Below are 26,893 nucleotides of genomic sequence, written 5' to 3'. Positions count from 1 at the left end.
CAGAACATTTCTTCTTGTTTGTGAAAGTATTCAGGAGATGCAAGATAAAGAGTTTCAGGCCCAGCTCTCTCATTAGTAGCTGTGGGACCTTGTGCTTTACCGCTCTGGGCTCAAGCTGAGATTTTTTGCCGGCTCCGGGAACTGGCACAGGTTGGCAGGACCTGGGATCAGGAAGCCAATCCCTGAAGCTGCTCATCTGGCCCCTCTGGAGTGTGGCTGCCTGTCCCACCCTAGACTCTCTTGTAGTTAACACCTTTTGTTCCTGGCAGCTCCCGCCCTTCTGTTGTTTGGCAACCACAGAGGACCTGTTTCAGCCCTGGCCAATCAGAACAGTTCATCCCCCTTGGGCCAAGATGATTGATTCAGGGGCAGACAACGTGACCAATGAGAGCTTGCCCTGGGACTTTCACTGTAACCACTGGGAGGAAGACTACTGAGATTGGTGAGTTGAAGCAATGTCAAGTCTCAACTCAGAAAAACTGGGCAGAGGCAGAGACCACGTTCTGATCCTGCCAAACCCTAAGTCAAAACCACCTGTGGACTTTTCTGTTTTATGAGCTGATTCAGCTATTTTTTAAAACAGAGTCTTGCTGTGTAGTCCAGGCTGGCCTTGAACTATGTAGACTAAGCTGGGCTCAAACTGATAGCAATCTTCCTGACTCAGCTTCCCAAGTGCTGAGATTACTTGGTGGTGTGCACTACCACATGTGGGTGATTCAGTTACTTTAGGTATCAATTTCTGCCTTAGTTTTCTGTCACTTAGAGTTGACAAATCCTAATACCCCTTTCCTCAGTAACAAGTCTACTGGTGGGCAAACTTGAAGGAAAATGAAGTTATGGGTCACATTTTAAAAAAATAAATGCTATATCTGTGACTGCTCTGGAGTTTTAAAATCTCCCTGTTCCCAACACACCAGGCTTGCTTTTCTTCTCAGTAATGTTGCAGACACTAGCTCAGAGTTTGTGAGCTCAAACTTGGGGGTCCCATACATTAGGTAAGTGCTCCACCTCTGCCCTATACCTCCAGCCTAGATTGTGTGCATAGTGTTCACTATTGAATCCTAGTGCCTGGCCCATAGGAGGTGTCTTACAATTACTTAGTCAAAGAATAAACAAGTTACTTCTTTATCTATCTAATAGGTCCAGCAGCTGGACCTCAGCCTGTGAGGCTCTGTAAGAACTGTCTGGTTTTCTTTTTTTTTTTTTTTTTTTGGTACCGGGAATTGAACTTGGATCCTTGTGCTTGGGAGACAGGCACCAGAACCAGAGCTAAATCCCCGGCCCGAACTCCCGTTTTTCTACCTGCATCTTTCCTCTTAGTTTAGTCTCAGCCTCACTGTCGTTCAGCCTCAAGCATGTTCCTACCTCAGGGCCTTTGTACTTCCTGACCCATCAAGAGGCTCCTCCCCCAGTTCTTACCTTGCTGGCCCTGCCTCCTCCAGGTCTCACATCTCCTCAGAAACGCCTCTGCCCGGAACAGTCCCATCCTGCTTTTCCAGTGTGGTTCTATCCTGCTTGACTTTCTTCACAAATCACCATCTGAATCTCCATGTGCATTTATTATATTTATTGTCTCTTTCCCCCGTTGGCCATTTCCACCCGGGCACTTCCTGGTACCCCAGTATCCAGGCCAGAGCCTGGCACATCTTAGGTGCTAATAAACCCACGTGCAAGGGATTCTCCAACCTGAGTCAGCCTTCGTTACTCTGTCCCGATGTACTTGAGGACCCAGTCCCACAAAATTGGGGTCTTCTCCCAAAGTGCCGGAAGCACATATCACTACTGATTCAGTCTCAGGTGACAAGGCGACCATCCCGAGGCTGCAGTTGGAGGACCTGGGAATGGGGTTGGGGGCCTCACCCCGGCTCCTCACACCTCCCCTCTGGCAGGAAACACCAGGCAGCCAAGGTTAAGGAGACTCTTGGTGCTTTGTTATAAATATATTACGTACATCCAAAACATGACATTAAAATATTACTCCATGTTACAGAAAAGATATTAAGGCTTTCTATTATTTACATTAAACAAGCAAGCACCTTTAAAAAAAAAACAAAAAAATAAAAAAGCCCCGCTCTTCCTCCTCTGACACACCTGGGCCAGAAGGGACAGTGTCCTTCCTCTTCCCAAATGACCAAGACCTCTTGCAAATGCCATACCTGGTGAAGAGGTCCCCTGTTGGAAATGTCAGATCTGCTGGAATAGGGGGGCAGATGGAGGCGGGCGAGAAGGGGGTGTCGGAACTTGGGTCGGGACTCCAGCTGCTTCTGGCTGGCTGCCCTCAGACCCCTGCCCCTGTGATCAGTTTGCAGGGCTGTGGTGGGACAATGATCTGGGGATACTTGTGTGTCCCAGGGACTCCCCAGACCTCTGGGGCGGGAGAAGGAAGGGCAGATAGAGGTGACGTGGTGGTCTCAAAGCCAGCCACGCTGAAGGGCTACCTGGGGCAGGGCAAGGCAGGGCAGGGCAGGGTGTACAGAGGTGGGTGGCTGCCTCTGCCCGAGGGATGGCCGGCAGGGCAGGCTCCCTCTTGTGCAGTCAGGCTTGGCAGGCAGAGCAGCTCAGGAGGCCAAGGAAAGAAAATGAGAAGAGGAAATGAAAAACCAGTGGCTCAAGTATTCTGTGTCCCAGGGGGTGGGCTGGGGTGCCCAGGCCCAGCCCAGGAGGTGTCCCCTCCACTCAGAGAGGCCAGCTCGAGCAGGCTGGGGTTTGGCAGATGGCTTTGTACTGGGGCTAAGGGAAGGTTGGCAACCAAGTGGCAGGCTGGAGAAGCTACTTGATCTTCTGGGCCCATTTCATGTCATCTGCCCGAGGCTTCTCGCCCGTCAGGCCCTGGATGAGGTCCTCCAGACGCCGCCAAAAGCCCATCTTCTCCAGGGGCCAGTTGAGCCAGCCTGTGGCAGAAACAGCACAGGGTGGGGTGAGCGGGAGCCACCGTCCGTGGGGCACGGGCCCATGGGAAAGGCTCTGCAGAGGGAGGGGACAGCACCACCCATGACACCTGGGGTGGGGGCTCCCACCAAAGGCCTCGGGCTGCTCCCCCAGGCAGCTCCCCCACCCCTCTGCTAGGAAGCCTTCCCGACTGCCCACGGAAGCTGCCCTCCAGGTCTGTCCCCACTGCTCTTCATTTGTATATGGCCACTGTGACAATCTGTGAGTGCTGCCCTTAAACTCAGCTAAGGTCAGCACTGACAGGGAGAGCACCAGGCTCTTTCCACAGTGCCTGGGAGGGCTCTGGCTCCCAGGAAGTGCTCCCTGAAGAGCACTCCAAAGCTCCAAGCCGTAGCCATATGATGGCCTCCCATTTGCCTGCAAGGCAGACAGGAACACGGGTCCTGTCTTGCACATGAGACCGAGCTCGGGGAGGAGCTTCTGGTTAGTAGGTAGTTAATGTGCTTCCTAAATGACCTCAGTTCTACCCCCAAACCTGCCCTCCAAGGAGTGGGGTTTTAGGATGTGCAAAGAGTATTTTGTGGCTCTCAATGCCATCTCCAGAGATGGGGAAACCCAGCAGCGGCAGCAGTAGCGTATCAAGCACCTACTGTGCACCAAGCACTACACTCAGCCATCTCCCCACGCCCACCACGGCCCTGAGAAAGTGGGCTGTGAGGAGGGGTGCTGAGACCCCGACTTGTGGTGACGAAAGTGACTAGCACCAGGAGTCTCCCGAGGGCACATATGGGACAGCTGGAGGCAACTCTGGGGTGGCCTGACTTGTTTTTTAGTATTGGGGATGGAACCCAGGGGTGCTCTGCTACCAAACTACAGCCAGCCCTTTTTATTTTTATTTTTTGTGTCTCTGAGACAGGGTTTCGCTCTATACCCCAGGCTGGCCTCAAATTCAGAGATCCTCCTGCTTCGGCCTCCCACGTAGGTGGGACTCAGCCTGGTTGCATGTTCTGAGAACATCCTGGAGGGCCGGAACTGCAGGCCCTCCCTCTGTGACCTCTGACCCCGCGGATGGCGCTGCAGCTGGAGCTGTGGGAGCTCGGTCCTCGCCGCCAGTGCCACACCTGTGGTGATGCAGAAGTAGGTCTCGTGGGGTGAGACGTGGTGGATGCGGTGGTGTTTTCGCGGCAGGATGATGTGCCAGTCCTGCAGGAGGGTGACCCAGCGTGGCAGCCCAAAGTATGTGTGTGACCACTTGTGGATCTGGTTGGTGAAGGTGCCGAAGATGGTCAGGCAGAAGACAAAGCACTCCCAGGGGTACAGCTGCTCCAGGGCTTCTGCAGGAGGCAGGAGAGGACCCGCAGAGCTGTCACACGGGCAGCAGATGATGGAGGGGCAAGGGCTCAGAATGGAGCACTGCGGTCAGCATGGGCCCACCCCAGGTCCCTGCCCTCACTTCCTGGTGGTATCGGCTTAGGGTGAGGACTCTGCTCTTTGAGTTTCAGTTTCTTTAGGTTTTTTGGCGGGGGGGGGGGGGGCAAGGTCTCGCTGGCTGGCTTTGAACTCACTATGTAGCCTAGGCTGGCCTCAAGCCTATCCTGCCTCAGCCTCACAAGTTCTGGGATTACAGCCATGTGCCACCATTCCTGGCCATGGGTCTCAGTTTTTTTCACTGTAAAGTGGGAATAAGGCTTTCACCCAGAAAGCAGAGCCTGGGCAGCTTACGTGCATGTGATTTATCTAGGGGGTCTCCACCTGATTTCATGAGGTGCTCTGGGGCACTACTATCTCTAGAGCTGGCCCACCCAGACTTATCCAGAGGGGTGAGGCAGGACCTCCCCACCAGGTCAGTGCAGGAGGGGTGGCAGGGAGGGTACCACCCGCCCACAGATCCTCATAGCCTCCCCTGAGAGGTGCCCACAGCACCAGTGAAGTGCAGGGCTGTTAGAGAAGGACAAGGGCCCCCGAGCGACTGCCTCTGCGCCCGCTGGCTGGATTGGCTTGCCTGGGGACAGACCCTCCCCAAACAGGCAGCACTGAGGCCTGAATTAGCGGCACTTTTTCTGGGCAATGCTAGGGATGGAAACTTTGGCCTCGTGCATGCTGGGCAAGTGCTCTACACCGAGCCACAGCCTGTGCCCCTTCTGCCCAAAGCCTCAGGGCAGGCAGGTACTGCAAATGAACATGTGGGTCAGGGGCAGAAGAACAGGGATTAGCGAGGACTTAGGTCAACTGGGGCACATGTGTGCTGTCATAGGAGGTGGATACACTTTGGCTCCAGCTTAATGAAGCCCGGAAGGGACAAGGACCCAGGTGGCCCCGGTCCCTGACGGATGGGATTGCCAGAGAAAAGTCAGGAACCCAGGTCTTTATGTCAAACATCCCCCATCCCCACCCCGGCTTTGAGGCACTGGGGACTGAACTAGGACCTTTGCACTAAGCTACACCCCCAGCCCTTTTATTTTGAGACAGGGTGTCACTAAGTTGCTCATGCCGGCCTCGAACTTGAGATCCTCCTGCCTCAATCTTCTAGAGTGAAATACCCCACTTTTATGTGACGATGACTGGAGAGAATATTTTAAATAACTATGAGCAGGGCTGGGTGAGGACTGCTGCAAGTTCAAGGCCAGCCTGCTCTTCACAGTGAGACTGTCTCAAAAATCAAAAAACAAACAAAAAAATCACTGTGAGCAGCCCTGCACATACCTGCAAGCCCCAGAAACCTCCTGGGGAGTTTGTCCCTGATGCCCCTATGGGTGCTCCACCGACTGGCTGGCCTTACCTGTCCTCTGGGTGCAGAACTTGTAGGCCATGTTTAGCAGTGGCAGCAGTGTCACCAGGCAGTTGTCGCCATTGGTCTCGATGAAGTCGTGCCTTGTGATGGCCGTGGGGTCAATGTGGTGCTCCCGGAACGGGCGGATGAATGCCTGCAGTGGGTTGAGCACCGCCAACCGGTCAGCTATGGTGCCCAGTGCTCTCTGGCCCAAAACGCGCCTGCCTTGGGCTCGCCACCCTGCCTTTGCTGCTCCCGCCGCTCCTTTTGGGCCACCCCACTGACATCGAGGTCTAGCAACTGCAGTGGAGATGGGTTGAAATGTCCCCAGCAGAGACCTTCTGTGCCTCTGGCCTCAGTTGTGCTACGAGGGCTTGGAGACACTTCCACCCTGCTTCTCCACCCTGAGATATTTGAAGGCCTATGAGGTAAAAGATGGGACCATCTTGGTGTCCCCAGCATCTAAGTCCCTCCTTTGGGGAGCGGACTCCCCTCCTCACAGTACAAGCTGTCCTGACAGGGCGGACTCCATGAAGGGGCTGGCCATTAATGAGAGGAAAACTGAGGCAGAGACGGAGACATGGGGAGGAATACTGACAGGCTGGCCTCTGGGCCCCACCATGCCTCAATTTGGCTTCCCTTGAGTTTCAGTTATGTGAATCAGAAACCTTGTTTGAGTAGAATAGAACAGTTTGGATTAGATTTTCTTTCACAAACAAAAAAGTTTCACTGGTACAAGATAAAATCCAATTAAAAGCCAGGTATGGTGGAACACGCCTGTAATCCCAGCACCCTGGGAGGCTGGGGCAGGAAGATCACAAGTGTGAGTCCAGCCTGCGTAATGAAGCAAGATTATTTCGAAAGTGGAAAAAAAAAAAAGCTGGGGATATAATTCTGTGTAAAGGCCCTTGGTTCAGGCCACATCACTGGAAAAAATCCAATGAACATACAGACGTAGTAGGGAAGGAGAGGAAGAGCAAGACATGGTGGCTAAGCAGCAGGTGGGCGCCTGTCGGAGCTCTCTGGCTCTCCCAGGCCTGCTGCTTCTGCTTCCACTCGCCCTGCTCTTGGAGGAGAGACGCCAAGGACTGGCTAGCATGACGGCTCCATCTTTCAGACAGGGCAACTGGGGCTTAGCAAAGAAAGGGGACTCACCCAAGGCCGCGGAGCCCGACATACGCACCTTCCCCACGATGGGCAGCTCCACGGAGCCCCACGTGTCGGCCCCCCAGTGCACCAGGCCGGACAAGAAGTCAGCGATGAGCGCCCCTGCGACTGAGGACAGGAAGGGGGTGAGCTGGTCAGGGGCCGGCGGAGGCCCGGCCCTGCGCCCTCCCTCCACCAGGGGGCACTCGTCCACTCACTCGGTGGCCTGCACTCCTTGCTTCGGACGCTCCCTCCCCGCGGAGGAAGCCTCAGCAGAACAACCCCCCGCCCCGGGACGCACGCCCCCCCCCCCCCCCCCCGGAGCTGGCTGTCCCTCCCCTCCGCCCCATACAGGAAGCTCTGCTCGGGTGCCGCTGGGATTGGAGAAATGTCCAGCTGGACCTGGTGTGAACCCCACAGCTCGTGTAGCCACCCGCAACCTTTTCCTTGTCTTTGTTCTCAATGGGCTCAGAATGGAGTGGGGTCTCCCGCCAGACTCCAACGCCATTCACACACTTGAGGGGTCCACGTGACACATCTGGACTCCAAAGCGGGCTCCACTCACTTGCTGTGTGACACTGAACATGTTACTTGACATCTCTGTGCCCTGTGTTCCTCTTGGAGACAGGAACGATGACGATTATACAAAACAGGGGAAGGTATAAAATCAACATTAAGGGGATTTAGCTCAGTGGTGCCGCTGCCTGCCTCGGAAGCGGAAGGACCTGAGTTCCATCCCCGGTACCAAAAAAAAAAAAAATCAACATTAAGATATCCATAACTTTTTTATACTCCAATAGTGGACTTGCCCAGGCGTGGTGGCTCATGCCTGTAATCCCAGAACTTGGGAGGCTGAGGCAGGAGGATCACTGCGAGTTTGAGGCCAGCCTGGGCTACACCGTGAGCTCAAGGCCAGCCTGAGCTACAGAGCGAGACCCTGTCTAAAAAAAAAAAAAAAAGTGAACCAGCTGAGAAACAGTTCAGGAAATCAATTTAACTCATAATCATTTTTTTAAAAAATGCCTAGGGGGCTGGGGATTTAGCTCAGTGGTTCCGGCACCTGTTGTGCAAGCGCAAGGTCCACAGTTTGATCCTCGGTGCAAAAAAAAAAAAAAAAAAAAAAAAGCCTAGGGATCAACCTAAAGAAAGAGGTAAAAGCTCTACAATGAAAATTACAGAACACTGAAGAAACTGCAGAAGACAGAGATGGAAAGACCTCAGCTGGACATGTGGCACACACCTGTAACCCTAGTACTGTGGAGGGTGAGGCAGGAGGATCACAAGTTTGAGGCCAGCCTGGGCCATTTAGCAAAACCTTATCTAAAAAAAAAAAAAAAGGAGCCGGAGATTTAGCTTGCTGGCACTGTACCTGCCTTGCAAGTACAAGGTCCTGAGTTCCATCCCCAGTACCAAAATATCAAAAAGTAAAAAATAAATAAAAATTAAAAGGAAAGAACTTCCTTGTTCATGGATCAACAGAATTATTTTGCTTTGCTTTTTGGAACAGGGTTTCACTATGTAGTTCAGGGTGGCCTCAAACTCATGGTGACCCTCCTGCCTCAGCCTCCAGAGTGTTGGGAATACAGGTGTGTGCCAGCATGCCCAACTGAAACGAATACTGTTAAAATGGCCATAGTATCAAAAACGATCTACAGGTTCACTGTAATCCCAATGACATTCTTCACAGAACTAGAAAACACGATCCTAAATTTCATATGAAAAGACCAAAGACCCAGAATAGCCAAGGCAATCCTAGGCAAAAAGAGCAAGGCTGGTGGCATCACAATACTCAATTGCAAATTATACTGCAAAGCATAGTAACAAAAACAGCATCGTACTGGCGCAAAAATAGACACGTAGACCAATAGAATAGAATAGAGGACACAGAAACAAACCCATACAACTACAGCCATCTGATTCTTGACAGAGGAGCCCAAAATATGTTGCAGAAAAAACAGCCTTGTTAACAAATGGTGCTGGGAAAACTGGATATCCACTTATAGAAGACTAAAACTAGACCCCTAGCTCTCGTCCAAAAAAAAAAAAAAAATCGATTCAAAGTGGATCAAAGGCGTTGGTATAAGACTTGAAACCTTAACACTACATACGATAATATAGGGAACCACCGGAAGCCATAGGCACAGGTAGACTCCAACAGCACTGGAAGGAACAGCAGCACTCAAGTAATGGGACTAAATAGAAAGTTCCTGCACAGCAAGGAGAACAACAGACAGAGTGAAGAGAACGGGAGAAAATCTTTTCCAGATACTCTTCTGACTGAGAATTAATACCCAGAATATACAAAGAACTCAAAATCCCTAACACCAGCCCCACACACCTGTAATCCCAGCACTCTGGGAGGCTGAGGCAGGATGATCATTAGGTAGAGCCCCTCCTGATCAATTTACAAGACCCTGTCTTAAAATAAAAAATGTGTTGAGGATGTAGTTCAGTGTGAAGGCTCTGGGTTCAATCCCTAGTATCAAAAACAAAACAAGGACCAGGGATTTAGCTCAGTCGTTCTGGCGCCTGCCTTGCAAGCACAAGGTCCCGAGTTTGATCTCTGGTACCAAAAAAAAAAAAAAAAAAAAAATCAACAAATACCTTTAACACCAAAAATCAAACAGGCCAATCAATAAATGAGCAAATGAATTGAATGAATGCTTCTTGAAAGAAGCAAAAATAGCCAGTAAGTATTTGAAAAAATGTTCAATATCTCTAACCATTAGTGAAATGCAAATCAAAAACTACACCGAGGGCCAGGGATTTAGCTCAGTGGTTCCGCCACCTGCCTCGAAAGCGCAAGGACCCAAGTTCGATCTGGGTACCAAAAACAAACAAACAAAAAACTACACTGAGCTGGGGGTGGTGGCACACATCTGTAATCCTAGAACTTGGGAGGCTGAGGCAGGAGGATCACCACAAGTTTGAGGACAGCCTAGGCTACACCGTGAGTTCAAGGCCAGCCTGAACTACTGAGATTCCACCTCACCCCAGTCAGAATGGCTGTCATCAGGAATACGAAAACAATAAATGCTGGTGAGGATGCAGAGGGAAAAGGAATCTTTTACACTGCTAGCGGGAATGTAAATTAGTACACGTCCTATGGAAGTTAGTATGGAGACTCCTCAAAAGGCTAAAACTAGGACTACCATGTGAGCCAGCTAGAGCCCTCCATGATACACATGCAAAGGAGTTAAGAGTCGGCACATGGGAGGGTGCCTTTATACCATGTTTATTTCAGCCCAATTCTCACTACTAGTCAAGCTATAAAGCCAGCTTAGGTGCTCATCTGGGTGAACAGATAAAGCAAACGTGGTATCATGCAGTATGGACCATCACTTAGCCATAAAGGAGGAGGAAATTATGTCATCTGCAGGGAAATGGATGAAACAGGAGGTCGTCAAGTTAAGTGAAATAAGCCAGACTCAGGAAGATAAATACTGCTCATTCTTCCTCATACGTGGAATTGAAAAAAGATGACATGAAAGTAGAAGGGAGACTATGATTAGACAGGAGGAGAGGACTAAGGGAAGGAGGGGATAACGGGGAATGGATATGATCCAATCTATCATACATGCCAAAACCCAATATTTAGCAAAATTAGTAAATACTAATGAAAATACATTTTTATAAAAGGAGCTTTGGGGCTACCAGCTGTAGAGCACTTTCTCAGTGCCGGGAACCTCAGCGACCCCTCTTCACCCATGAGAGAAGCCGAGTGGCTCTTAGTCCCACTTTGTCACACACCTGGCATGTGGCATAACTGGGCTCCCAATCTGCCTGGAGACCCGAATCTAACTCAGCAGGATGTCCCAGCACCACACACGGGGAAGCTGAGGCTGGGTGGCTGACAACCCCAGAGCCGCCGCTCACTCTGTCCTTCCTCCCCCATCCCCTGCCCACTCCCCCTCCCATGTTGCTTGGTCCGCTCTTGGTTGCATTTGCTGTTCCCTCTGCCCGCAATGCTGTTCCAAGAGGCTGCCCAGCCCACAGCCTCCAGGACTTCACACTTCCCCCCAGCATCTTGTCAAACAGAACCATGGCTTTTTTGTTTGTTTTGCTTGTTTATTATCTCCCACACCACAAGAATGTCAGTTCAGTTCCTCGGGGGCCAGGATTTGTTTATGGCTGTCCCCTGGTTGCCAGCATATATCTGAGTTCAATAAAGTACTAAGAACAGTTGGGTGTGGTGGCTCACGCCTATGATCCCAGCACTCTAGGAGGATGAGGCAGGAGGATCACAAGATTGAGCCCAGCCTGGGCAACTTAGATACTGTGTCAAAACAAAACATAAAAGAAGGGCTAGGGAATGTAGTTTGCTACAAAGACCCCGGTTTCAATTCAAATCAATACATCTTTTTAAATGCAGCAAAAAACACAAAACACTTGGCTGAGCTGGGTCTGGTGGTGACACCTGTAATCTTAGCACTTGGGAGGCTGAGGCAGGAGGATCACTGTAGTTCCAGACCAGGACCTAATGTGCGCTGCACTCAAGCCCAAAGACGCACCAACACCACACTCACCACCTAGGGCGGGCGGAGGCAGAAGACACCGGCAGTCTGGTGGCCAGGCCAGCTCTTCCCTGGGCTCAGCTGCCCGTGGACTGGCTGCCTGAGGCTCAGGCTCCCTGTGCTGCTGGGGCCCTTGGCTGCTTGGAGACACAGGACAGGGGCCTCGGGGCACTTCGGGGGCTGCGTGAAGCAGGTGCACAGCCCCTGACAGCCTGAGAACCGAGCCAGAGCAGGCTGGGGCACCTTGGGAGCTCCCACTGCACACGGCCTGCTGCGGACACACGGCTTCTGCCTGCCAGGAAGGACAAGATGCCATGTGGCAAAAGCCACACTTAGACCAGACAACAGCTGTGGGCCACATATGTCCACACCTGGCCCTGGGCCTTGGCACCTTCACCTGGATATGGAGGGTAGCAGAGGTATCTTGAGGAGCCTGCTTCCCATGAACATGGACTATGTGGTGCATGCTCCATGGGTCCAGCATCCTTTACTACTATGATTCACTGGGGGTCCTTCATATGCTCACCCTTTTCAGGGCTGAGTAGTACTCCACCCATTGTTTGGTAGAATGTAACAGACTACCCCTCTGGTTCTCATTAGACATTTGGGTTGTCCTGCTTTGAACATTTGGGTCCATCACTAAGTATGAACAGACACTCTCGTTCCTTTGGGTGAAGGAGTCAGATGCTTTGTGTTTAACCTGATGGTATTGATCACTTAAGGCTCCCAGGCCCCGTGCCAGCCCCTCAGATGTTTCATCTCCTTTAATCTCTAAACTGTGCAGGCCAGGAGGTAACACATGTCTCATCTCCTTCATCAGCCTAAGCATTTAATCCTCACAAATAATAAGGACGATGATAAGAAGAACAATTTGTGTGACAATGGCCCACACATGTCGGGCGCTTCTTGTGCATGGTGCTGGCTGAGCATGTGAGACAGCTAGGCTGGGGCTTAGCTCCCACTCCTTAAGTGCAGCTGGGCAGAGACCTCCTTCTGAGGACACAGGGAGGGGACAGAGTGACTTTATGGTGGAGACACCTGCCAGGGCTGCCCGGGCCAGTGATCATGGTCACATCACAGCAGCGAGCCCTGCGGACCACAGCCCCATGCACGATGACACCCAGTGCCTGCCACCTGAACTGATCGCTCTGGGGCCTAGCTACTCATGACAAGTGCCATCCAATGCAGGCCGTCCTGCAAGACACCTGACCAACCACTTCTCAAGAGCGTCAAGGTCCCAATACAGCAAGAAGGGCCCGAGACTGTCACAGTCCGAAGAGCCTGAGTTGGTGGAATTCTAGCTGGGATCCTGGATCAGGAAAAGGACACTGGGGTCAGCTAAGATGACCCAGTTCACAGTGTATCCCACCGGGCGGACTCACTGTGACAACGAGGGATATGTTGTAAGATGTTAAAACAGAGGCCAGGAGCCCAGGGTGTAGCTTTGCTGGGCTAGCATGCTCCAGGCCTTGGGTTCAATCCTCAGCACTGCAGAAAGCATGTGTGCGCACAAAAAGGGTAAAAATGGGACAGTGGGAGCATGGGGTTTATGGGGACTGTGTACCTCCTGCTCAACTTTTCTGTAAACCTAAAACCGTTCAAAAGCAAAATCTATTAAGAAAGCACAACCTCTCTCCCCACGTCCTCAGTCAGAGGCCCCCCGGAGACTCAGCGGCAGGGGCGGCCAGGCCCACTCACTGCCACACAGCTGAGGTGCCGGGCCTTCCTGTCCAGGTCTGGGAAATGGGGCCACCTCCCCCAGCAGCAGAAGCTACACAGTGGATGCAGGGGTTGCGCTCTGCCCGTCACTCCCCTCGCAGATCCCCAGCCTCGTCATCTGTGGAGTGGCCGGCCGTCAGGGTTGGCCGGGCAGGAGGGGCGGGCAGCAAGCACACAGAGCCTCTTTGTCCCGGCTCTCCCTGAAGGCTGGCTCACCCCAGGGTGGCTTCAGCCTGCTCAGCACCCTTCCCTGCAGAAACAGAGATAGGAAAGGGGACAGTGACTTGGGACAGCACCTGGGCCTCCTGAGCCCCACACGCTGCCCCCAGACCTTCTCTGGGCCTGCTCAGGACCCACAGGCCTGGTGTGGAGCCGGAGTGTGTGGCTAGGGACCCAATGGACACCGCTGAGGGTGGGCCAGGCCCAAAGCCTTCTTCACGGCTTTCAACTCAGAATCAAACCCAGCCCTGAGCCGTGTGACCTCCCTTCCGACCTTTGAGCTCACTGGGTCCTGTGCCCGGAAGTCACACCCGGCCCTGGGGCAACCCCAGGGGACACCGACCCCTTCAGGGGTTGCCCTCAGCCCCCCAGTCTTTCTGCCTTCCTCAGGGGAGCATGGGCCCACTCCATCCTGTGACACTGTCCTCGGCAAGGTCACTGGCGACCTTCACGTGGCTAAGTCTGGCAGTCCCTTCGCTGCCCCCCTTGCGGGTGCTTCTAGCTGATCCTGGAGACTGCAAGGACTCTGGCCCTGGCGCCTCCCCAGCAGCCTGCCTCGGCCTTTCTTCCCCAGCCTCAGGCATCTCGCACTCAGCCCGGGCACCCCGCAGTCTCTGGGCTTCAGCCCCATTTCTTCTCCAGGCTTCCCAGTCCCGCTCCCCACAGGTGCCTCCCCTCTCCTACACAGCACATCCAGCACCTGCAACCCGTCTCCACCTCGGATGCCCTACCTGCCTCGGCGGACAGCCCGCTGTCTCCTCCCACCCTGGCTATCCCTTCCATCCTCCAATGTCACCTCCTGGCACTTATAGCTTCTCATGGTCCCTAGAATAAAACCTGCAGCTCTGATCATGGCCCTTACAGTCCTACATCTTCTGTCCCCACTACCTCTGAGCTGTCACCAACCTCCTTACCTCTGATCAATTCTTTCTAGCCACACAGGCCTCTTCTGTATTCACCTGCCAGCCTCAGGGCCTTTGCACTTGCTGTTTCCGCTGCCTGGAAAGCCCCTCCCCAAGATATCTGCATGGGCTCCTCTCTCCCCTTCTCAGGACTCCATACAAATTCCACCTTTCCAGAGGGCTTCCCTGACTACTCCCTTATCTTGACTCTGCTTGCCAGTTTTGCCACCTATTCTGCCTGGCTTTATCGATTGACACCTTTCATGCTTCTGTTTTCCCTGGCTTCCAGGGCCACTTGGGCACAGGAACCTCTGGAGACAGGTGACAGGGAGGGGCAGGCTGGCGGCTGGCATGGTGCCCTAACCACCTGCGTGTTAACACTCAAATCAGGCCGGCTATTGAAATGGATTGGGACCTGTGCAAACAGTGCTATCAGGGGATCATCGGCCCTTTATCAGCCGCTAGGCAGAGGTTCAGAGCGGGGAGCCGGTGCCACGTGGGGCAGCTGGACATTCAGGTCCCAACCAGGGAGGGAGGTGGGGACCTGCCCAGGACACCCCCCTCCACGCCTCTGATCCCGTAGCTCTACCCCAGCTGGCCCACGGCCCAGACCAGCCTCTGCCCCAAGCAGGAAGTCTGTGGTATGAGCTGAAGGTCTGGATTTGTGATCCCAGACTCTGCCGCTGCCCGCGTTGAGGGGCGACGGGAGGAGGTGTCACGTGCCCTCACAGAGGATGGTGACTTGGAACCTGCCTCTGCAGGCTGCCACAAAGAATAGGAAGTGCCCAGACCGGTGCTCTCATCCAGCAGAAGCTCGAAAAATACCCACTGTCGGTGCTGCCCTGGGCAGTGGCCTGGCGGGGGGGCGTCCCCTCCCCTCGCGTCAGGCACAAACTGTCTCAGCACTGATGCGCACCTGCATTTTGGCAGCACTAACTTTGTATGGATGGAAAATGAGGCTCAGAGGCAGTGACACCTGCCAGGCGGTGGGGAGGCCGGGGAGAACCCATCGCCCCAGCTGAGGCCCCGAGGCGCAGTGTCTGTTCAGCTCTGAGTGTGGTGCCCCATCCCAGAGGCAGGCAGCAGCCCGGTCCGGTTGCATTGGCCGGCTTACCCTCCCTCAGCTGCCCAGTGCCCCCATATGCGCCCTGTCCCACCCGGACCCAGATGCCTCCATTAGTCGGCCCGGGCTCTCTCGGCTTAGGTGGCCAGAATGTGGGAGCTGGACTCTTAGGGAGGACAGGCAGGACAAGTGTACAGCTGCCCCTCAGCTTGGGAGCCAGGACAGGGAGGGAGTGAGTGCCCGAGTGAGACGGGAGGGAAGCTGTGTGGGCAGGAAGGAAACTGAGTCACCCTGGGGTCTGGGACGGAGCTGGCACACTAAGACTGATGTTGTGCTTCTGGCTGGTGCCTTCTCTGAGCCTCAGTTTCCTCACCTGGAGAAGGGGGACAACTTTAGCATCCTCCTGCAGGTGGGGACCGGGCAGGACGGAACAGTGGGAACCAGAGGCATTAGGGGCACTCATGAATGGAAGCACACTTGTTCACTCATTCACTGATCAGTAAGCTCTGGGCACCTGCTGTGTGCCAGGCCTTGTGCTCGGGTCTAGGGACAGAACAGTGAACGAAACAAACACAGATCTCTGCCCTCAGTGAGCTGACATCTGAGTTCGAGGGAGACACGGGGCAGGACGGCGACACAGCCTAAGATGGGGATGCCACTTTTGAGAGACAACCAGGGAGGGCCTCCTGAGGTGACCTCAGGGGAGAGAAGGCTGGAGGTGTCCTGGAAAGAGTTCAGGCATATGCAAAGGCCCCGAGGTAGGAATGTGTCTGACAGAACAGTGGAGGCTGGGTGAGGAAGCAATGTGGTCCTGCCTGAGGTTCAGTGGGGTCTCGAGGGGGGCAGCTGAGGAGGAGCAGAGTCTGCACAACCTCTTCCTTGGGCCACATGTGGGGTCTGGATGCCGGGCGCGGCTGGGGCTGGGAGGGCGGGAGGCAGGCGGGGTCAGGGCTGCACTCGGAGCCAGCAGTGTGGGCCGATGGTTTGAATGAGGAATGGGGTGGGGTGGATGTCACAGTGCGACAGGAGGCCTGTGCGCATGCGCACACGCACAGGCCGGGCCGTGGGCACTCACCTACGCCCAGGACCACGAGCGGCGTGTGCTCCCAGCGGGCCAGCAGCAGGAGGTGGACCAGGTTGTGGGCGATGAGGCTGAAGCACAGCACCACGGAACACCACTCCTGGAGGCGCTTGCCTGTGGGGAGAGGGGCGGAGCTCACAGTGCCGACCCCGCCGTGGGCCACACGGAGGAGCTGGCCCCGCGCACCGGGCTCTGACCGACAGAGCCTGAACCCCCCCCCCCCCAGCCCTCTCTGGAGAATCTGGGGAGCGCAAAGAGCTTCCAGGCCCCACCTGTCCCCTTGAACGAGCGGACTCAGAGGCTCCAAATCTGCCCAAGCCTCCACGGAGCAGGAGAAACAGGGCCTGGGGGCACGGGGGCTTCTAGGCTGGGCCACTACCTGGCACGGCCAGTCAGGGTGGGGTGGGAGGCAGAGCTGTGGGTTCTCAAGAGAAGTCAGGGCTCTGGGCTTAGGTGGAAAATCTCTTCAATGGTGCTGTTTTGTGTGTGCCTGAATCTACGCCTTTGCACTGAGCTACTCTCTAGCCTGAAGCCCTTTTCAATTTTTCTACAATTTTGAGACAGGGTCTTGCTAAGTTGCCCAGGCTGGGCTCAAACTTGGTGATCCTCCTGCCTCAGCCTCCCAGAGTGCTGGGATGACAGGTGTGTACTACCAAGCCTGACAGCCATGGATTTTTTTTTTTGGTATTGGGGATTGAACTCTGGAGCTTGCACTTTGGAGGCAGGCAGCAGCAGCATGAGTTAAATCCCCGGCTAGCCATGTGTTTTTAACACGCCTGTCAAGCTGATTCACTCACTGTAGTTTGTGTGAGATGCCGAAACTGTGGGACTAATCCAAGTGCTTATCACCTGGGGCTTGGCCAAAGTAACTCAGTTCACAGCATCTGTGCAGTCAGGAGGAACCCAGCCGCCGTTTGTGTGTGGACCAGGGGGCTGTCTGCGATAATCCAGTAGCAGCAAACAGCAAAGCGCTGAACTGCAGCCATTTACCCAGGAAGAAAAACATCTTATGTGGTCAAGGGTGGCTTTATATTTATTCCTCTTTGAATGTACCAAATCCACATTTTCCTTTTAATTATAAATCTAAACATTTAAAATAAAATGAAATAAAAACACCACTGGATGACACAAAACCTGTGAATTGGTCCCTGGGAATGCATTTCCCAGGCAGCTGGTCCCAAAGGCACAGGACCCTTGATGATAGTAATAATGCTATTGTTGTTAGTGGTTAACATTCACTGGGCAGTTACTAAGCGCCAGGCAACTTTGAGATGGGAAAACAGGGTCAGAGTGGCGGAGGCGGTGCCCACAGCTGCCCAGCAGCAGACTTCAATGCCATGGCCACGGCTCTGGCTCGTGAGTCTCTGCTCTCCCTGACCCTGCCCTGATGCCCTGGCCCTCCCTCCTTCCCTGCCACCTGATCACCCTGTGGAGAGTCCAGAGCAGGAGCCCAGGCTCACCTCAAACAGCAGGGCTGGAGGGCCGGGGATTTAGCTCGGTGGTTTAGCAGCCTGCCTTGTAAGCACAAAGTCCTGAGTTCAATCCCCGGTACCAAAAAAAAAAAAAAAAAAAGCCATGTGACTGGGGTGGGGCTGGGGCCAGGGCATGCTGCTCCCCAAACCTCCACCTCCAGGAAGCCGGAAGCCATCCAGGATGCCTCCCCCACCTCTGTGCTCCCCCAACCCAGCGCCTACTGCTCAGGGCTACAGCCCTATGGGAATGTGAACTCAGGCTGCCCAGGACCATGTCTGGTGCACTCACCAGGCAGGGCCCTGGTGCTGGGCGCAGGCATCAGACCAGCCTGTGGAATCAACAAACTCCCAACCACAGTCCTAGAGGAAAACTCCCGGGCTACATTCACCAACATACCTTGGAAGGAAGTATTAGGTTGCCCATTTGTTCAGACAGGGAAACTGAGTCTCAGAGAGAGAGAGAGAGAGAGTGAGCGAGCACGTGCATAGGTCTGGTCCAAGTCAAATAACAGCACACTGCTCCTGCCTCATCCTGAACCAGAACCAGGACAGCCAGATACCTACCTCCTATCCCACGGGAAGATCAAAGCTCAGAGGACAGTACACCATAGTGTATAGCAGAGGACACTAAGGACCAGAAAGGGCAAGGACCTCAACAGAGGCTGCACAGCAGCAGAAGCGGGCCTAGAGCTCCTCATTCCTTGCTCAGTTGGACTGTTTCCCTTGGGCCTTCCTGGCCCAGCAGCCCCAACCTGGCGTCACCCGATTAGGCCCAGTAGGGCCTTCCACTTTCCGTTTCCTGTTTGTGGCCAGGGCTGAGAAGCAGGAAACCCTGGGAGTAGAGACAAAGAGCAAGAACAGGGGGATGCAGCCTGTGATACAGGACAGGTAGACCCTCCCTGACAGCCCGCTCTGCAGCCTGCAGGGACAGAGTGGCAGAGCCCACGCGGCAGGACCAGGTAACAGTAACCATCACCTGGCTCACACCTGTTGCCCAGCACACAGGGAACTGGGTGTGGCCCGCATCTGAGATGCTGTGAACTGGTCCCGCTGGCAGGTTTTACGTAGTTTTTTAAAAAGTGAGCTCAACAGCCGGTTTGTGGTGCACAACTGTGATCCCAGCACTTGGGAGGTTGAGGCAAGAGGATCAGGAAGATTGTGAGTTCAAGGACTATGGAGTAAGGCCCCAGCTCAGAAACAAACAGACCAAATCTCAAAACCCCACAAGACACAAAACAAAAGAGAGATAAATTTAAAAATCACATAAACTCCTGCATCCTCAAAGGGCTCAGGATCCTGGGTGCCCCATCAGATGTTGGCTCCAGGCTCACAGGTCCCCTCCCTTCCCTGTGTCCTTGCACTTTGGTGGCAGCCCTGGTCAGGCTCCTGTGGTCATCAGAGTGTCCCCCCGAGGCATGGGCTCTCACTCAAGTCGTAGCTGTCAAGGAAGGGACTGTGTGATCTGCTCATCCAGACGAGGAACCTGCAGCTCAGAGTTGGGTGTGGATGCTAGACTCCTACACGGGACACAGTGGCCTGCATGTTCAGGCCTCAGAGGTGGCCGGCTCTCTCCCCGCGCCATGAAGGTCCCTGCAGTCTGAGTATCTGGCCACTGAGACTCCACCTCTGCAGACTGAGTACTTCAGTCCTGGCCCCTGAGAAATACACAGGTGATGACAAACAGCTTCATGGGGCACCTTGGCCCGGCTGCATTCAGGGCTGCGAATGTCTGTCACGCCAAACCCTGGGGACCGTCCTCCCCATCCTTCAGAGGGATGAAATAGCCTGGACCTGGCCCAAGTTGCTCAAGGGCTACCAGAGTCATGGCAGGGGCCGTCAGCCCTGCAGGCTGGTGGGGTCAGGTGGTCACTGGACAGACAGATGTGCAGGCTGAGGCCAGGCTGTGCTCGGAGGACAGGGAGGCCCGCCTGCCCCCCAGCTGGAGTGCTGGAGCCCATTTCCCACCAGCCCTGGCTGGGGAGGACATAAGCCAAGTTACAGCAGTGACCCCTTGCTGGCCTGGGGTGGGGGGAGTGGGGGTTGTGCCAGTCCTCTGCCATCTTGCTTGGTCGGGGGCAGGCCACAGCCAAGGGGTTGGCATCGGGCTTGCCTCTTCTCACTTAGGTCAAGACGAGCCCTGAACAACCCATGCTTCCACCAGCCCTGGACACCAGGGGTCCCCTGAGCTCATGGCGGACAGAGGAGGTACAGAGAGGGCAGGGACCAGAGACAAAGGGGGACCACAGATGGCAGCAGGAAGCAGAGACCAACAGAACAAAGAGCAGGGACAGGAGATGGGGAGAGAAAAAGCATCACCAGGGACAGGAGACAAAGCAAGCTTGGCTGGCATGTGGCAGGGACCAGGCCTGGCTGGACACAGGGCCCCCAGGCGGCTTTGGGCCTTACCCTCGGGCTTGGGTGAGGCCACATGGTGAACCCCAGGCTCCTGAGACCCTGCTCTTGTCCCACCCTGTCCTGCAGTGGATGCCCGCTCCATTCCGCACCACCCACCCTGTGTTCCTGACACCCTGAACCCCTCAAAATGCTCCTGTGCCCTCTGGGGCAGAAGCGGCCACAGCTGGCCAGGGAGACAGACAGCTGGACCCACACCTCTCCAGGCTGCATCCACCCGTGGAGCCCAGGCCCTGAGAAGTGGCACAGCCAGGTTCCGGCTGGCACCTCTGGAAGAGACACCCACCTCAGGCCCTTCACAAGCCTGGTACTTAGCAGGGGGTGGCTCCTTATTAGGAAGCTCAAACCCTGAGTCGGGGGCTGTGCAGGACCCTCTGTGGCTCCCGGGTCCCGCAGGACCAGGCCCCAACTCCTTGGCCAGACACTTGGGGCCCACAGGACCAGGCATTGTAACCCCTCTGCCCCATGCAGCCTCCTGGCACGGGCCCTGCACGTCTACCCTGCACGCCCAGCCCCGAGCGGCTTGCTTCCACAGGGCAGGTAGAGTCTGGAACCCAGAATGTCCCCACCGAGTTCCAGGCCTGGGCTGCAGGAACTGTGGTGTGACCTCGGGCGGACCCCTCTGCCGAGCCTCGTGATATTCCTACAGAGGTGGACGGAGCGCTCAAGCCCCAGGCACCCAGGCAAACCCAACAGACGGCCCCAACCCAAGGGTCTTCCCAGCCGCTGGGGCAGGTGCCACCTGACCCCAATCAGGATGAATGCATGGAAGAACGCATGCGCAGGTGCGGCTGAGGCGGGGCCAATAGGGTCTCAGCTTCCTCCTCTGGAAAATGGAGTCCATACCAGGGCATTTCGCACCACTGCAGTGACAGTGAGATGAGAGCATGTGCGGAAAGTGCCCTACACACAGTCAGTGCTCAATAAAGGCTGCTAGTTCGCTGCCCTCAGGACTGCTGTCAGCTGTCAAGGGCCAGACCACTCCCGGCACCAGGAATCTCAAGAGCTCAGTCCCAGAGCCCAGGAATCTCTCCCACTCTTCTCTGCCCACTCTGCTCCAGTCTGCCCTTCTCAGTGCTCTGCAATTGTGCCAGGAGTGTGGCCACCTCAGGGCCTTTGCACTTGCTGCTTCCCTGGTTTGGATCAACTCTTCCTCAAATATTCTCGAGGCTCCTTCCTTTCTTCTCCCTTCAGGTCTCTGTTCAAATGTTACCTGCTCAGCAGGGCCTGAACTGGCTGCTGTCTACATCACCCACCTCCTGACTACTCTCCCTTCCTCCTTTCTTGCTATGCATTTGCTTCTTAGCACTTGTCACCACTAAGCAGGTCAGACATTTCCCTTATTTGGGGGTTTACTGCTTGTCTTACTAAAATGCCAGCTCCAGTTTTTCTGTTTTGTTTGATGCTCTGCCCTCAGGGACTCGCATGTACGTGCTCAATATATGTTGGCCCTGGCCTCTCCTTTTCCTGCCCAAGTCCGGAGAGGTCAAGTTATTTATTTCTCCAAGGCCACACAGCACCATGCCAGAGACAGAGCAAGGGAAGCCTATGGAAAGGAATTGCGAGGAACCTGTTTGGTTAGTCTCCCTTCCCCTTCCGGGTCAGGGGAGAGAAGGCACTGATTGCTGGTTTGGAGCACCCAGGGGACACTGCAGCCTCAGGTTCCTGTGTGGTTACTCTTCAGAAAGAAAGGCACTCCGGGAACCCAGAACTGGACAGCGGTGACCGGGGTGAGATGGCAGTCCCTGGGGAAGCCCACTGCCTGGGAGCTGTTCTGTTGAAAGCAGGCAGGGGGCAGATGTGGCCCCCAAAGGGGGGCTTTGACTCCTTACACTTCCTGGGTGGGGAGCCTGACGGCCAGAGAGGTGAGAAAGCCAGCTCACTCCAGCTCACACACAGCACTGCTCGGGCTCCTGGGCTCCTGGCTGACTGTAGGAGGGTGTGTCCCGCACCCCGGCACTGCACATTCGGAGACCCTGTTTCTTTTCCTAACACAAAGGGGCAGGCAAACTTTCTTTTGCACTTGGTTAGAAGGGACAAAAGGAAAGCTGGGAAGGGAAGTGGCTTGGCCCAGGTTCACATAGCTCAGTAGTCTGGATGCCCGGCCCCCCCATATATCCAGGGGCTGGGTGATTTGGGTGTGGCTGGAAGAAACCATGGCAGCATGGACCAAGTGCCCAAGTGAGGTTCGCAAGACTGTACACACAACCTGGAACTGCAAGGCAGGAACAGTCTCCGGTGATCTAGGACCAGTGAGAGAAAGGAAATGGCCCAAGGTCATGCAGCCACTTACGGCAGACGCTGGCAGACGTTGCATCAAACCTACATGAACAAGGTGGGGGTGGGGTATGGCAGCCCCAGGCCCACCCAGCCCAGGGCAGTGCAGTCCCAGTGACAGATGTCAGACAACCAGGATGTGACAGCGACACCCTGGCAGAGGGACCTGGCGGCTCCCAGTCACCAGATGAGTTCTCAAAGGCACTTCCTGAACCCCTGGGGTCACTGGGCCCTCCCAGAGAGTGCAGGGCATGGAGGAGCCCTCAGTGAGATTCCTGGGGCGCACTGGGGAGTCAGAAACAGGATGGGGGTTACTGCTTGCTACAGCAAGACGGTGGGCAAAGCCAGAAGCAGCCAGGGACCTCGGCCTGTGGGGAAGGGCAGAGCTGCAGCCAGAGTCTCTATGTTGTGATCCGGTCTGGGGACCATGCCTTCGCGGGCTCCGCACCCGAAATCCTAACGGAGGAGATCCATACATGGACGTGGGGGAGGGGCAAAGCTGGACTTGGGGCTTGTGTATGAAGGGAGCCTCAGCTGGGGGCTTTGCATCCCCCCACCGCCTGGAATCCAGGAATGTGGTGGGGAGGGCCGATGCTCCCCACCCCGAGGGTCCGCCCCCAAAGGGTAAGGAAAGACGATCGAAGGCGGCAGTCACTGAAGCAAGAACTAGGACGGGGCTCTGGGGTGTGCCAGTGTCTGGCACACTCTGCAGCCCAGGAGCTCCCAAGTTAGTGTTCCCTGAGAAAGGAGCTGACATTCCCAGGTTTGGAGGCGGGGAGGGGATGAGGTCACTGAAGCTGGGGTCCTGGCGAGGACGCAGATGCCACGCTTGGCTGTAGATTCTCGATCTGGGAAACCCAGGAGGGGATGCGACTTTAGGGAGCCGGGGACAGTGCTTGTAGCTGAGGGGCTGCACTGGGCTGGGCCCCGGAGTGAAGGTTCCTAAGTCTGGGGCCGCTCGCAGCAGCCCAAGTTGCCCTGGGGCCGGGGTTCTAATTTGCGGAGGGCTGTGCGTGGCCTGGGAGCGGATAGAGTAGCTCCCCGATCCGGGGAGTGTCTCCGCAGCCAGAAAGCCCCAGGGCTGGGATTCCGACACGAGGCTGGAAGGAGACGCCAGGGTGGGTTCCCTGGACCTAGGGCCACTATCTGCAAGTTAGAAACCAAAGCTGGAGCTCCCCATCTGCACCCGAGGCTGGGATTCTCCACCTGGGGAGCCAGGGTCCGGGCTGGTGATTGCAGGCCCAGGGGGGCCGAGGTCCTACCTGGCGAGTAGAGCGCGGCCAGCTCGCGAGCCCCGGCGTGCTGCGCGCCCCAGCGCCGGCAATACGCCGCCTCGTCCTCATCGAGCTCCGGCTGCGGGCCCGGGCCGTCCTCGGCGCCCGCCATGGCCACTCTCCCAGCCCTCTCGATGCGATCTGCTGGCGGCTGCACGGCCGCGGAACCGAGGCAAGATCACGCCGCCCAATGACCGCCCAGCGCCGGGAGCGGCGGCGGCAGCGGCGGCCTGGGAGGGGGCTTCTCCAGGCGCGCGTCACAGCCAATCGGGGCCCGCGCCGGAACTGTGCGGGCCAATCGGCGGCTGCCGAGCCGTAGCCAACCGCTCCGCCGGGGGCGGGGCCGCAGCTGGGCGCAGCTGGGCGCGGAAGCATGGGGCGGCAGCGTGTCCCCGCCCGTCCCGCTCCGCCCGCAGCCGGCGAGGCTGCGGCCTCTCGAGAGCCCAGGAGCGTCACTGCCCACCTCGGTCTGGGCCGACAGGTCGAAGCAGTGGGCGGAGACCCGGCCCGGAGACTGGCATTTCTACAGCAAGCACCGTTAAGCGCCGATCGTGTGGGAGGATCCTGAGAGAAAGGCCGGAGCTGGAACTCGGAGCGCTCATCGAGCCTACTGTGTGCGCCAGCTGTGTGCCAGCTCGGTGCTGTGCACCCCGCGGGGAGAAGCCTCCAGCTTGGTCCCCATCCGGCCTCAGGAGCTCATGTTCTTCCGAGAGAGGGGACAGGATGAAAATGACTATAGGTATCTCCAAGATTTGTTGAGTGTTTAATAACTGCCGGTCCAGAGCCAGAGAGCAACATTCCATTTAATGATAGGCCCTCTTCAGAGGTGCTCTGCGGAGGGCCTGCTCCGTTGCCCTCTCCTCCAGTCACTGTGGCATCAACCTGTGTTGTCTTCGCAGGCTTGACACGGGCAGGGAACTTGCAGTTCCCGTTTCCTGGGCCACAAACAAGCTCCTGAGGGCATAAAACTTGCTTTGTTTCTGAGAACATCCCCAACCCAACCCCTTACCTGCATCACCATTTGGCAGGTAGCAGCTCAAAAAATGCTTGTTGAAAGAATTAAGGTAAAGCCAAATGCCTTTAATATTTCAACAGGTAAATGACAGCAACAGGCTTTTAGCCTAGGTCTAGCTGGCTCAGAAGTACACAGTGACTGCCAGGATAACTTCCGTACAGTGGGATCAGAAGCTGCCCTAGAGGCTCTAAGGGACCCAGGAGATGCCTGGCCAGGAGATCAGGGAGAGGAGGTAAAATCTCCTTCCAGGTTTCTCTTAGAGTCTCCATCTTCATTTTTCTCTGAGTGTTTAAGCCCCAGATTCCTCAGCTGCCAGTCAGCCCAGGGCTGTTTCTCCCCTGGGGGGCCAATGTCCCAGTCAGCCTAGTGCCCCCTCCCCATCTTCCCACACCTCTCAGGAATCAAAAGCCGCCTTCAGATGGCAGGGATCAGCTGCCGCCCAAGTCCCTGCAGATGCTGGTGAAGTTGACTGGCCTTGTATCATTTACTAACTGCAAGGTTGTATTTTTAACCCAGGAGGTTACCGTGCCTTGCTTTGTGGTGGCTGGATCTTGGATTTCAGGGAAGCACCGTCCAAAGCCCACCTTGTGTCTTAGAGCCTTCCAAGCAGGCTGGGGTGGCTAGTTACTTCGGGCATCTGGAGACTGTCAGTGGCCAGCACCAGGGATGCCAGTGGCTGCTACACAGGCAGCCAGCCTGAGGTGACACATTACTTCACTCACTCGTGCTTGCTTGCAAAGCACCAACCTGACCCAGGCGCTCTTCTGAGAAGACAGGGAGAACAGAGGCAGGGACGGGCTCAGGGAAGGTCTGGTCACAAAGGTGACATTCGAGCCGAGACCTGAAGGAGAGGAAGCACCACCTGTGCAAATGTCTGGGGACATCACTCCCAGCTGAGGGAGCACCAGGGAAAGGTCGAGAGCCAGGAATGTGCTGGCCGCAATTCAGAAACATCAAGGGGGCCTGTGCAGTGAGGACCAGGGCCTTGAGGGGGTCGGAGAGAAGGGGAGAGAGGCACGTGGGGTGAGGCTTCGAACAGGATCACTGGTCTTTGGTTTTTTTCTCAAGCTGGTCTGGGAAGTCCCTTCCCTGCAGGGTTTGAGCAGAGGGTTCATATGATCTGACTTATTTATTTATTGACTTGCAGTCTTGCTATGTTGCCCAGGCTGACCTCAAACTCAAGATCCTCCAGCCTCAGCCTCCCGGTAGTTGGGATTACAGGCACACACCACCACCTCTGCTTCTTTTATTTTTAAGAAACTTTTACTGTTACTAGGTAAGACACTCCCAAGCTTGAAGCTGAAGATGAGATAGAGGGGTACTCATTAAGAAGATGTGCCATGGGCTCCTACCCTGGCTTCCTTCTTCAGCCCCCCTGCTGGGCCTGGAGTACGTTTTGCTGGGGCAAAATGAGTACATAGTGTTGTCCTTCCATTTTCACAGCAAAGATATGTGTATTCTGCTCTTGGATTGTTGTTGTTGTTGCTTCTTGTACCAGGGATCGAACTCAGGACCTTTCGCTTGCCAGGCAGGCGAGGTGCCGCTGAGCCATGTCCCCGGTCCTGTTATTTTTTATCCTTCCCTGACAGTACAGTTACAGAGTTTCCTCATCCGTTTTATTTTATGATATAAATTACATACCTATACAATTCAGTGATTTTTAGTTTATTTACAAAGGTGTGTAATCACTGTTGTCTAAGTAGAGAACATTTTCATCGCCCCTGAAAGAAAGTCCATGTCCATTAGCTGCCACTCCCTATTTCCCTCTTCCCTCAGGCCCTGGCAACCACGGATCTGCTTTCTGCCTCTGTGGATTTGCTTGCAGTGGACATTTCCTGTATGGAATCAGGTAACGTGTAGCCTTTTGTGTCTGGCTTCTTTCTCTTAGCATAATGTTTCCAAGGTTTATTCACACTGAAGCACGTGCTGGGCCCCATCCCCTTCCAAGGCCGAATACCACCCCACTGTATGGATGTGGTGCATTTTGTTTATTCATCTGGTTGATGCACATTTGGTTTGTTTCCATGCTTTGGATGCCGTGAATAATGCTGCAGTGGACACTGGTGCATGTGTTTTTGTGTGACATGCATTTTTGTTTCCTGTAGGGATATACCTAAGAGTCAAGTTACCGAGTCAAATG

General features: G+C 55.2%; 1 protein-coding gene across 1 annotated transcript; it reads right to left on the bottom strand.

Moving 5' to 3' along the window:
• Positions 1–1,552: 1,552 nt before the first annotated feature.
• Peds1 (plasmanylethanolamine desaturase 1) lies at positions 1,553–23,944 on the bottom strand. Its single transcript, XM_004858061.4, has 6 exons — positions 23,727–23,944; positions 16,298–16,417; positions 6,843–6,934; positions 5,669–5,813; positions 4,011–4,223; positions 1,553–2,891 (listed from the first exon to the last, which is right to left on the bottom strand). The coding sequence occupies exons 1-6, from the start codon at positions 23,848–23,850 to the stop codon at positions 2,770–2,772; spliced, it is 816 nt and encodes a 271-aa protein (XP_004858118.1). The 5' UTR covers positions 23,851–23,944; the 3' UTR covers positions 1,553–2,769.
• Between the last annotated feature and the right edge of the window lie 2,949 nt (positions 23,945–26,893).

Source organism: Heterocephalus glaber, unplaced genomic scaffold (assembly GCF_053883595.1).
Source record: "Heterocephalus glaber isolate CG9 unplaced genomic scaffold, H.glaber_assembly_v1.0 deba00001673, whole genome shotgun sequence".
Taxonomy (NCBI): domain Eukaryota; kingdom Metazoa; phylum Chordata; class Mammalia; order Rodentia; family Bathyergidae; genus Heterocephalus; species Heterocephalus glaber.
This window is presented reverse-complemented; position numbering and strand designations above follow the sequence as displayed.

Coding starts and splice junctions, on each gene's coding strand:
- Peds1 (XM_004858061.4), bottom strand. CDS start 23,850: ATGGCGGGCGCCGAGGACGGCCCGGGCCCGCAGCCGGAGCTCGATGAG. Junction 6,935..16,297: donor GCTCGTGGTCCTGGGCGTAG/GTGAGTGCCCAC, acceptor TCCTGTCCTCAG/TCGCAGGGGCGCTCATCGCT. Junction 4,224..5,668: donor GTTCTGCACCCAGAGGACAG/GTAAGGCCAGCC, acceptor TGCCTCCTGCAG/AAGCCCTGGAGCAGCTGTAC.